This window comes from Canis lupus, chromosome 29 (genome assembly GCF_048164855.1).
Source record: "Canis lupus baileyi chromosome 29, mCanLup2.hap1, whole genome shotgun sequence".
Lineage (NCBI taxonomy): Eukaryota > Metazoa > Chordata > Mammalia > Carnivora > Canidae > Canis > Canis lupus.
The window spans coordinates 25,414,478-25,426,807 of NC_132866.1; the positions used below are offsets into that span (position 1 = coordinate 25,414,478).

General features: G+C 46.0%; 1 protein-coding gene across 2 annotated transcripts in view; it reads right to left on the minus strand.

Annotated features, from left to right (window-relative positions):
- NEURL1 (neuralized E3 ubiquitin protein ligase 1) overlaps window positions 1-12,330 on the minus strand; it is a 79,348-nt gene that overhangs the window by 50,253 nt on the left and 16,765 nt on the right. Inside the window, exon 1 of one of the 2 annotated variants that reach the window (XM_072805462.1) lies at window positions 5,286-5,508. The exons of the other annotated variant lie outside the window; for it this stretch is intronic. Coding sequence (XP_072661563.1) covers window positions 5,286-5,352 — 67 coding nt within the window. The 5' untranslated portion in view covers window positions 5,353-5,508. Of the gene's footprint in view, window positions 1-5,285; window positions 5,509-12,330 lie in introns of those variants that run through there. 2 annotated transcript variants of the gene reach the window in all.

The following is a 12,330-nucleotide window of genomic DNA, read 5'->3' on the forward strand; positions in this document are numbered from 1 at the left end:
TCTTTGACAAAGGTGCCAAGAACACACAATGGGGAAAGAAGAACCTCTTCAGTAAGAGGTACTGAGAAAACTGGATGTCTACATGCAGAGTTATGATGTTGGATTGCTATATCACACCAGACACAAAAAACTCAAATGGATTAAAGACTTAAATGTAAAACCTGAAACTAAAAGTGCTGGGAGAAAACATAAGGGAAAAGCTTGACATTGGTCTTGACAATGATTTTTTTGGCTGTGATTCCAAAAGCACAGGCAAATAAAACAAAAATAGACTCGTGGGACTGCATCAAACTAAAAATCTTCTGCCCAGCAAAGGAAGTAATCAACAGAGTGAAGAGATAACCTACAGAATGGGAGAAAATATTTGCAAACCATGTATCTGATAAGGGGTTAACATCTAAAATATATAAGAAACTCAAACAACTCAGGCACCTGGGTGGCTCAGTGGTTGAGCATCTATCTGCCTTTGGCTCAGGTGTGATCGTGGGGTTCTGGGATCAAGTCCCCACATCAGGCTCCTCTCAGGGAGCCTGCTTCTCCCTCTGTCTGTCTCTGCCTCTCTCTCTGTGTGTCTCTCATGAATAAATAAATAAAATCTTAAAAAAAGAGAAAGAAACTCAACCCAATAGCCAAAACAAACAAACAAAAAACCCAAATACCTTGATTTAAGAAAATGAGCAAAGAACCTGAATCATCATTTTTCCAAAGAAGGTATACAAATGGCCAACAGGAATATGAAGAGGTATTCAACATCATTAATCATCAGGGAACTGCAAATAAAAACCAAAACAAGATATCCCCTCACACCTGTCAGATGGCTATTATCAAAAAGACAAGAGATAACAACCGCCAGCAAGAACATGGGAAAAAGGGAACCATTGAACAATGCTGGAGACAATGTACATTATGTTTTTAAAAAAATACAGAGCTTCCACAAAAAATTAAAAATAGAACTACCAAGATCCAGCAGTCCCACTTCAGAGTATATATCCAAGGGAAATAAAATCACTATATCGGGCAGCCCGGATGGCTCAGCAGTTTAGCAACACCTTCAGTCCAGGGCGTGATCCTGGACCTGGGATCGAGTCCCGCGTCGGGCTCCCTGCATGGAGCCTGCTTCTCCCTCTGCCTGTGTCTCTGCCTCTCTCTCTCTCTCTCTCTCTCCCCCTGTGTCTCTCATGAATAAATAAATAAAATCTTTTTTAAAAAATAAAATAAAATCAACTATATCAAAGAGATATTTGCACTCCTATATTCGTGGTAGCACTATTCATAAAAGTCAAGATATAGAAACAATATGAGTGTCCATTTACAGATGAATGGATAAAGAAAATGTGGCATATATACAAAATGAAATACTATTCAGCCTTAAAAAGGAAGGAAATTCTGCCATTTGGGACAAGGATAAAACTAGAGGACATTATGTGAAGTAAAATAAGCCACACAGAAAAAGGCAAGTTCTGCATGATTTTACTTACATCTAAAATCTAAAAAACTCAGGCCTGGTGGCTCAGTGGGTGAGTGTCTGCCTTTAGCTCAGGTCGTGATCCCAGGATCCTGGGATTGAGTCCTGCATTGGGCTCCCCACAGGGGAGCCTGCTTCTCCCTCTGCCTGTATTTCTGCCTCTCTCTGTGTCTCTCATGAATAAAAAATAAAATCTTTTAAAAAGTAAAATAAAATGTAAAAAACTCAAATTCATAAAAGCAGAGAGCAGAATGGTAGTTGTCAGGGGCTGAGGGGTGGAAGAAATGGAGAGATGTTGGTTAAAGGGTGTATTACTCGCAATAATTTAAGCAATAAATTGTTTTTAAAGCATCCGTTGCTCAGGGTGGTAGTAGAATTTAAAATGGTAATAAAGGGACACCTGGGTGGCTCAGTTAGTTAAGCTTCTGACTCTTGATCTTAGTTCAGATCTTGATCTCAGGGTCATGAGTTTTAAGCCCCACACAGTGCCCACGCTAAGCATGGAGTCTACTTAAAAATAAATAAAAAATAAAATGGTGACCAAAATGATGCAGCATGATGTCTAAGGCAGGGCATCCAAAATCACGCTCATGCTCTGATCTCTATGGAGGGGAACCAGACCTACCCAGACTCCAGACGCATGAGAGTTAGAGCCCTCACGCTGACTCCCAGGGGCTCCCAGTAAGGGTAGTAAGTTCAGCATTTATTTGAATTTCACCCATTGTCATTATGCACTATTGTACACCTAGCCCTGTCCTGGGCACTGATGGGAAAAATTAAGGAAATTAAGCACCAGGCACAACCACTGGTCATTATATATCAAGAATCTCATTCATTCCTCAATACAGCTTGACAAAGCTGGGAGTTGACTCTGTTGATCACCCTCTTTTGGGACAGGGCAGGGACATAAAGGTTCTTTTTTTTTTTTTTTTTTTTTTTTTTTTTTAATTTTAGGGATGCCTGGGTGGCTCAGCGATTGAGCATCTGCCTTTGGCTCAGGTCATGATCCCAGGGTCCTAGGATTGCGTCCCCGGGAAGCCTGCTTCACCCCCTGCCTGTGTCTCTGTGTCTCTCATGAATAAATAAATAATTTTTTAAATACAATAAATTTTAAAAGCTTAAAATATAAAAACACTACATGCTTATTTTTAAAAACAAATAAAACCGTGCCAATTAGCATGGAGTAAAAATAAAAGCATCCCATTCTCCCACACCACTCCATCCCCAGCCCACCCCGCACTGGTAACAGCTGGGTGGGCATCCATTCAGCCTCAGTCTGTATTTATACAAAGAAAATACGGATGGCTGATGAACAGATGCATGGATAGACAGATAGCAAGTTATCAAACCGCAAAACAGAGTTGTTCCTCCAGACATCTGCATTGCTCACTCTTTCACCTCCTTCTGGTCATTTTCAAATGCCATCAGGCTTTCTCTGGCCAACTTATTTAAAGTGTAAACATCACCAGACTCTCCACCCATAATCTCTATCCATGCCACACCCCATGATTTATTTCTCTCCAGAGCACTTATCACCATCTGACATCCCATATGTCATCTTTTTTTCCTTTCTTTCTTTCTTTTTTTTTTTTTTTTTTTTTGGTCTGTCTCTCCCTATACTCATAAGAATGTAACTCCATGAGATAGCAAATTTATTCACTGCTATATCCTAATGTCTAGAACAGCACCTGGCACATAGTAGGCACTAAATAAATATTAGTTGGAAGGAAGGAAGGAAAGGTTAGAAGGGAAGGAGAGAAGGAAGGGGAGAGAAAGGAAAAATATAATACTCTAAACACAAATGGGATTATATTATGCACACTAGGCATGCCATGCAATTTGCTTTTTTTCTCAAAACAATGCAATAAACATTTTTTTTTGCAATAAACATTTTTAATAATAGTACCTCCTAATATTAAATGTTGCAAAGTCATCCTGTGTATAGAAGTGCCATTGTGGACTTACTGCACTCCCTCCTTCTTAAAAGCTGGTATGAACAGTAAGTGGGGAGAGAGCAATAATGAAGTGCCTCCCCAATGCACTTGACAAAAAGCTTTCCCAGATTTTCAGTCTATGAAATCAACTGGTCATGAATCAGAGCATGCATAGTTACCCTCAAGAGACGAAACAGCCCCAGTAAAAGAGACGTGACTGGAGGTGTTAACAAACCTAAAGAAAAGAGGTGTTCACTGGATGCCAAGGATTCAGGGAAAAGGGGATATCCCTGAAGCAAACTGTAGAGGGGCCCATGGGAGCACAACCAGGGAGATGAAGCCATAGGCTGGCCCAGGTGTTGGTGAAGTGGTCTGGGCAGAGTTCAGGGCTCAAGCACACCAAATCCTCAGACTGTAGCCTCAACTCCCCAGCCAGATGCCAGGTTTGCCCAGCACTCAAGTAGCTTCCTGCAGGGGGAGAAAATGGCAAGTAGTTGACACACTGTCCAGTTCTTCTGACAGCAGATTTCTCACTGCAAAGTAGTAAATTGACCTCTGAGTTGATTCATGAGTTTTTATGGGCTTGATTAGATGAGCCAGGAGCCCCCTAGTCCTATCAATGCAGACAAGACACCCTGGAGATGGAATTTGGGGACAGCTCAGCCAAGGGCCAGACACTAGGCAGGGGAGTACTCCTATTAGGCTGAACCCTGTCCCAGTGCTCACTATCTTCAAACTTCTAGTTATGAACAAGAAGTGCCTACCATTTACTTTTTACTATGGACCAGGTCCTGAGCCACCCCAATTAATTCACACAATGACCCTGTGAAGTGGGAACTAGGATGCTTGCTTACCAATAAAGAAACTAAGGTTTGGAAGATCAAGGGACTTGCCTGAGGTCAAAACCCAAGAACCAAGATTTGAGCCCAGATCTGACTGACTCCCAGTGAAGTATTTCACAATGGATGGTTCATAGATCTCTCACATCAGTATCACCTGAGAATCTTGCTTAAAAAAGCATACCCCAGAAGCCCAACCCCAGACTGACTAAGTCAGATTATCTAGAGGTAGGCTCCAGGAACTCATATTTTTACAATCTACAGGCCATCCATAGGGTCATTAAGGTCTGAGAACTACTTTGTTATGCCATATCACAAACTCTAAATTCTATTCCCATGGTCTCCATCAGCTTCTCTAGCCCACCACCCTTACTCCTCGTCTGACTCCACAGTTTTGTTCTGTCCACCCTGAGATCCTTTATTCACCTTCAAAGTTTAAGTGGCACCCACTGCCAACAACACATTGCTGCCATGATTTCCCCAATGAGTTCTGAGCTCATGAAGCTGCTGACCCAAAAGTCTCCTCCAGAATGCCTCAGTGCTCCTCTGGCATCCCCAAAACTCAACCCACCAGCTTCGGCTCCAATCTTCTCCTGCCTAGGGTCTCGATGGAATCACCATCCTCCTAGCCATCTGAAAACCTGGGCACCATCTTGGATACTCCCCTCTCCCTTACCACCCCCACCAACTGTTTATTAGTGCTAAATGTGTCTCAAAATGTGTCCCTTCCTCTCTTTCACCAAAACTGCAGTTCAGGCCTAGGCATCCCTCCCATCATAACTAGCCTGCCTGCTCCTATCCTGTCCCTCTTAGATCCACCCTTCACAAGGCAGCTAAGCTGATCTACCCAAAAAAGTAAATCTAAAGCCTTCAGTGGCTTCTCACGGCCTAGAGATTTCCAGTGTGGAAGCTGCTCTTTACACCATCTCCATTCACTTTAATGCTGAGTTTAATGTTTTCACTAGGGTGTGGTTTGCTCTTGGCAATGAGATGATCTTTTGTAAATGAGCGCCTCACCAACCATCTAGAAGCAGACATTCAACGTACCTTTATACACAGCCTTGGATACCAGTACTTGCGTTACTGCTAAAAGAGCAGTGAATGGAATGTTCATAGTAAACAATGCAATGTCTTCTGCCCTGATTTCCCTAGCACCAGGGCCTTCTAGTTAGGATTTCTCAGGCCTGTGCTTTCTAACATCTTTCTTTCCTTTTTCAGACCCAGGGATTCCTACACTGGTCAGTTACAGCTTCCTACGTCCCAGCTGTGTGATCTCTGTGAAAAGAATAAGTGAATAAATGAGAAGTTCTTTTTAAAGGCTGTTAAATGGGGGAACTCCCTCTAGAAAGAATATCTAAATATGCACTTGCTGTTTTTCCAGTAGCGGCCCAGGAGGGAGCAAAGGCAGCAGGGCCCCAGGGAGCCCCAAGGCGGGCCAGTGTAAGCTGTGCAGATGAAAGCTGGCGGCCACCATGCTGGCCTGCTTCCTGCCCCTCTCCCACCCTATTTCTTGGGCACTCGGGTAAAGACGTGTTGGGTATATGAGTTCACGTGCTCCTTGCAAAGACCCACCACTGCTCCCTGTAGAGTCCCAGGTTCTGAAGCCTGAGTCCTTAATGAGTAGCCCAGCTACGAAAGCATCAGAGTCAAGACTGAAACTCTAGTTCTGCTTCTACAACTCATGTTCTTGCAGAGGACTCATGAAGGGTCCACAAGCTTCTTTACAAGGAAGGGAAACCTAAGCCCAGAGAGGTATAGTAACCTGCTAGGTGGGCTGGTTCACACAGCCCATCACAGGTAAGAAACACTCCCTGGTCTGGGTTCATCCTAGGCATACCCTGGGGGAGGCACAAAAAAGGCTGAGCCTCTAGAACAAGTGGGTGAAGACCAAGGTCGAAGAAGCCATCTGAGAGCCCTAAGTCACAGCAAGAGCAACAGAATCAGGACCCGAACCAGTTCTCCTGGACTCTCAGCCACCTCTCCTTTCCCTCTTACCGCCCTCTGCCTTCCTCACCCTTCCTCCCCTCTCATGCCCCCAGGCTTCTGCGCTGAGCTGCTAGGCCAGAAGCCTTGGAAGATCCCCAGACTGAAGGCCACTTCCAGCCAGATTCCTCAGCACCCCCTCCTGCCCCACACCCCCACCCGCACAGCTCCTAGGTCAGAGGCATCCTGGCACAGTACAGACACATGAGAGCCAGACAACCAGGAGCCTTCAAGACCTGGCTTTGCCAGCTTGCCCTGGGACTCTGGACAGACCCCTTCTCCTCTCTGAGCCTCAGTTTCTTCCCTGGAACAGGGCAGTACTGGACAATATGACCCCAGGCCCTCTCCATCCCTGGGGTTCTGGGGGACACTAATGCCCTAGGGCCAGGCTCCATGTCACAGACACTCTGGTGACCTTTGGAGGGGCCCCACGGACCACACCCTGAGGAGGGGACCCAGAGGGGCCTCCCCAAAGCCCCTGCTGCCTCCCAGTGAAAATGAATTTCATTCCAAATAAGGGAACTTACAGCAAAGTCCGCGCCATGGCCCAGTTCCGGCTGGTTTATGTTAGCTGGACAAGACTAAACAGACCTTCACATTCTCAGTATTAAGCACTAAAAATGAAAAAACGACTGTTTGTCTCTGGAGCATGGGGCGAGGGAGAGGTCAGTGCTCCCCTGAGGCCCCCTGAGCAGACCTGGGGGGCAGTGCTGGACTCAGAAGGTGGGGGTGTCTGGGAAAGACCATGGTGGGGAGGGTTTCAATGGACAGTAATGTGGGGTGGGTACAGGGCAATAGCAACTAAGAACATGGGGCCTAGGGCCGAGGGGGCAAGGGGGGCTATGTGTCTGCAGAAGTAAGAATGTGAAGGCGGACCAGACAATGGCGATGTGGAGACAGGGAGAGAAAAAGAGAAACGCAGGGAAGGAGTTACAAGGCAAGAAGACCTTAGCAGGCTCCTGACTCCCTGCCCATGACGTGCCATGACCAGGGGGCTGGGAACAAGGGAGAAGGGGAGGGACTCCACCACTTCCTAGACAATACGGCCCCTTGTTCCCAGCTGCCCCATCTGCCTCCTGCAGTGTGGGCACCACAAACCCAAGATAACAATTTAATTATTTACAAAACAGAAAAGCCTGAAGTGGGGCTGCCTTCCTGCTTTCCCACATAGCCCCCACCCCCATACCTGCCTCCTAGCCTGCCCCTGCAGGGCCTGCCCCTCCATCCCTCTATTACCTGGGCCACCTCCTTTTACACAGTGATTTGCTACAGTGGTCCAACAATCCTGCGTGGCAGGCATCACAATAGTGCCCATCCTCGAGGTGAATAAACCAGCCTTGGGGCATGACATGACCTGCCCAGGGTCACCTGTCTGTGGGTGGCAGAGCTAACATCAGTGGTACCCACAGCTTGCAAACCCTATCTTTAGCAAGATAGACCCCACACCTGCAGGCCACAATGTCATTGGCCAGCTTTGCCTTCTTGCCATACGTGGGCAGCTCCATCTGCTCTTCTGCTCTCTGCCCACTCCCAAGGAGAAGGCCCATCCATTATCTTTCCAAACTTCCCCTTCGTTCTTCAAAACAACTCTCTCCTCCTGGAAGCCTTCCCTGACTCTACTCAACCTAGCTGGCCACAAGCACCACAAGTGCTGTAAGGACAGGAGCATGTCTGTCCCCAGAGGCTGGCACGAGGCCTGGCATGTGCAAGGCACCCAGAGAACATCTGTGCCATGAGAGAAGGAATGAATGAACCAACAGTTTCCTATCAGTCTTACCTTCCCTTGTCTTGCCCCAGAGCCTGGCATTCAGAAAATGTCATTTCAACCAAGAAAAGAAAGTGGGCTGTAGCAGCCCTGAGGGCCCATGGAAAAAAGTTCGGCTTCCCTGGAATCAGCCCATTCTTGCCTTCATTTCACCATTCTTGCCTTCATTTCAAAATATCTGTTGAGTGTCTACTGTGTGTTCCAGGCACCAGTGGTAGCAACATAATGGTGAGCACACGGACAGCATTAGACCCTGACAGGTATAATGGCCTGAAGCCTCGTTGGATCAGTGCTATGAGGACAGCACAGGGCTGCAGTGAGGAGGGCACAGAGGCCATCTAACCCAGCCAGGGTGGTCAGGGAAGGCTTCCTGGTAGAAATGATGTCTAAGCTCAGACCTGAAGGTGGAGCCTAATGATAACAACAATAACTAGTATTTATTATGCATTTATTACTAGGCGGGCATCATCTCCAATAAGAAATGGGGCTATGGAAGAGTTAACCCTTTGGCTCCAGGTGGCACAGGCAGCAAAGACAAAATCTGACTCGAGAGCCCATCCCTCAACCACAGGGCCTCTACCCTACCTGCCTTTCCTCCTCCCTCCTCACACCCTAGGTTCCCCCAGATGCCCTTGGGGAACTCCAGAGGCCAATGTCTGGGTTGAGTTTCCTTAGCCCAGTGGGACCCCCAAGCCTCTCAGCCTCCCATATACCTTGGCCAGGCCTAGTCAGTGGAGCTTGGAGGGTCCCTACAGACCCAGACAGAGCACCCCCGACAGCCCTGGGACAGACTTGGTGGTGGAGAAAACTCCCTCACCTTCTCAGGTGCCTGAGTTTCCTGGGACATAAGGAAGGGGCTCTGTCCTAAAGAACATTAGAGAACTTGCCCCTGAGCTGGAAACTCCCTACATGGCCTCACCCTGACAGCTCTGCATCACTCACTGCTATCTCCCATGTGGGGAGAACAGAGGAAGACCTCTGAGACAGGAAGCTCCACCTGCAAGAGGGGTGTATGGAGGATAGGAGGCCATAAGGCAGGCACCCCCATTCAAGGCCCACCTCTGCGACCCTGGGCAAGTGGGTACAAGCATCATTGAGGATGCCCTGGAAACGCCCATCCAACTGGACCTCAGGCTGGTCCTGAAATAGGACCAAGATCACCTCTCCCAGCAATTTCTAGGAGATCTGGGGTAAGATCCAGGAGGGAAGAGAAAGAAGAGCTTCAAGAAGGCTTCCCTCAACTTCTGCTCTCTGAGAGGATCCACATTGGAGTAATAGGAGAGAAAAATGAGAAAGGAGAGTTCAGGTGGTGGCCCTATATAGAAGCAGATGTTTCTCAGTGAGGCGCCAGCCAGGCTGGAAGCAAGAGGACACAACAATCCCCCTGCATCCCAGTCACTCCACAGAGCACAAGGGAAAGAGCCAGGCCACTGCAGATCATGGTTTATGGTATGTCTGCATCCACTGTCTGGGCTATGTGAAAACTGGCCCACTAGGAGGGAAGCTGTGGGCCCAACCGAGCCCAGCTCCCACCCTCCTGAACCACACACCGAGCCCCAGGGACCCAGATTTAACATATCCCACTCATAGTGTGCTCCCTCGCCCCAGGGACCCTCAGCACAAGTTAAGATCCGATTGGCACTAATTGGACCAAGCTGACAGTGCCCAGGGCAGCTGGAGTGCTGTCATCATGGATTTGACTCACCAAGCAATGGCCATCCGTTCCTATGGAGCCCACCATTAAGTGTCATTTTGAAGGATCAAGCAAGCTTGGATGGTGCTTTGTGAGTCAACACCACTGCCCAGCCATGCTTCTAGCAGAGACCTAAAGCTTACAAGTGATTTATCTTCAGTCTCCCATCCAGGAAAGAGATGGAACCCAGGCTTCATGACCATCAGCTCATGAGTCTATTGGCCCATTCCTCTGCTGCTGGTCCCAGAAAGTCTTCTCCAGAAGGGAAAGGGGATTCTAGTTCCTCTCTTCCTCCCAAAGCACAAGACCTCCAGCCTGATAATCAAACCCCAAGCCCAAGAAGAGAACCTCACCCCAATCCCAGAATATCAAGCACCAAAGGGAATGCTTGGCCCCAAGACTCAAAGCTCAACTGCAATCATGAATCCAGGATCCTGAAGTAAAAACTCCCCTCCAGGAATGGAACTCTCACCCCAACAGGAAATCAGACCCCCGAAACAGGCACCTCAATACCAAGCCGGAATCTGGCCTACAGAAATGGCACCTTCACCCCAAATCGAGCCTTGTGCCCTAGGATCTGAATCTTAGCACTAGTAAACCCCCATTTCAGAACAAGCCCTGAATCTTGGGAAACTCTCTTCTCAACAACTGATGTAGGTTCTTCTTATATTTTGTTTCTCTAACATACTCAACTTGGGGACCAGACGAGAAAACCCAAACTCACTCAGTTTCCTTCTCATTTTACAGTGAAGGAATCAGAAGAATCTCATGTAACCAGAGCCCCAGTTTCTAGAAGGGCTGCACTCTGGTGCGGAAACTTCCATGTGAGTGGCATTCTGGTCACTCACAGCCTCATTCCACCTCTCCCTCCATGTCCTTGGCTCCACACCAGGGTCTGGGTGTCTGGCTGGTTTCCTCAACTCCAAAGGATTTGCCAGGCCAGCCCAGGAGATGGAAAACCCCTCTGTATCTCTCAGGCCTAGCTAGGCTATCCCTGCCATGAAAAGAGGAGATTTTCTTACTCATTATTGGTCTGTTTAGATTTTCTGTTTCTTCATGATTCAGTCTTTGTAGGTTGTACGTTTCCACGAATTTATCCATGTCTTCTAGATTGTCCAACTGGTTGACACATTATTGTTCACAGTAGTTTCCTATGATACTTTGTATTTCTGTGGTGTTTGAGTCTTATCTCTTTTTTTTCTTAGTCTAGCTAAAGGCTTGTTAACTTTATCTTTTCAAAAAGCCAACTTTTAGGGGGATCCTTGGGTGGCTCAGCGGTTTAGCACCTGCCTTCGGCCCAGAGCGTGATCCTGGAGTCCCACATTGGGTTCCCTGCATGGAGCCTGCTTCTCCCTCTGCCTGTGTCTCTGCCTCTCTCTCTCTCTGTCTCTGTCTCTGTCTCTCATGAATGAATAAATAAAATATTTATTTTTTAAAGATTTAAATTTTTAAAAAATTTTAAAGATTTTATTTATTCATTCATGAGAGACACACAGAGAGAGAAAGGCAGAGGGAGAAGCAGGCTCCATGCAGGGAGCCTGACGTGGGACTCAATCCCGGGACCCCAGGATCAGGCCCTGGACTGAAGGTGGTGCTAAACTGCTGAGCCACCCAGGCTGCCCTAAAAATCTTAAAAAAAAAAAAAAAAAATTTTGTTGGTCTTTGCTATTATCATTCACTTATTTCTACTCTGATCTTTGTTATTTTCTTCCTTCTACTAACTTTTGCTTTAGTTTGTTCTTCTTTTTCTAATTCCTTGAGGTGTAAAATTAGGTTGTTTATTTGAGATCTTTCTTTTTTCTTAATGTAAGCACTTATCATTATAAACTACCCTCTTAGAAGTGCTTTTGCTGCATCCTGTAAGTTTTGGTATGTTGTGTTTCCATTTTTGTCTCAAAAGATTTTTTTAATTTCCCTTTGGATTTCTTCTTTAACCAATTGGTTGTTCAGGACTATGTTATTCAATCTACAAATATTTGTAAACTTTCCAATTTCCTCCTATAATTGATTTCTAGTTTCATACCATTGAGGTTGGAAAAGATACTTGATAGTATTTAAATATTCTTCAATATGTTAAGACTTGTTTTGTGGCTAACATACAATCTATCCTAAAGAGTGTTCTGTGTGCATTCTTGAGAAGAATGTTTATTTTGTGGCTGTTTGATGGAATGTTCTGTATAAGTCTGTTAGGTCCATTTGGTCTAAAGCGTAGTTCAAATCCAATGTTTCCTTACTGATTTTCTGTCTGAATGATCTACCTATTGTTGAAAGGGGAGAACTGAAGTCCCCTATTATTATGGGACTGCTATCTATTTCTCCTTTTAGACCTGTTAATATTTGCTTTATATACTTATGGGCTCTGATTTTAAGTACATATATATTTACTATAGTTAGTTTCTCTTGATGAATTGATCCCTTTATCATTATATAATGACCTTGTCTCTTACTACAGTCTTTTACTTAAAGTCTACTTTGTCTTATATAAGTACAACTACCCCTTCCTACTTTCGTTTCCATTTGCCTGGAATATCTTTTGCCATCCCTTCACTTTCAGCTTAGGGGTATCCTTGAAGCTAAACAGTTGGGTAGTTCATTGAGTCTTGAACAACTACTATGGGTTTTTCTATCTATTCAATCATTCTATGTCTTTT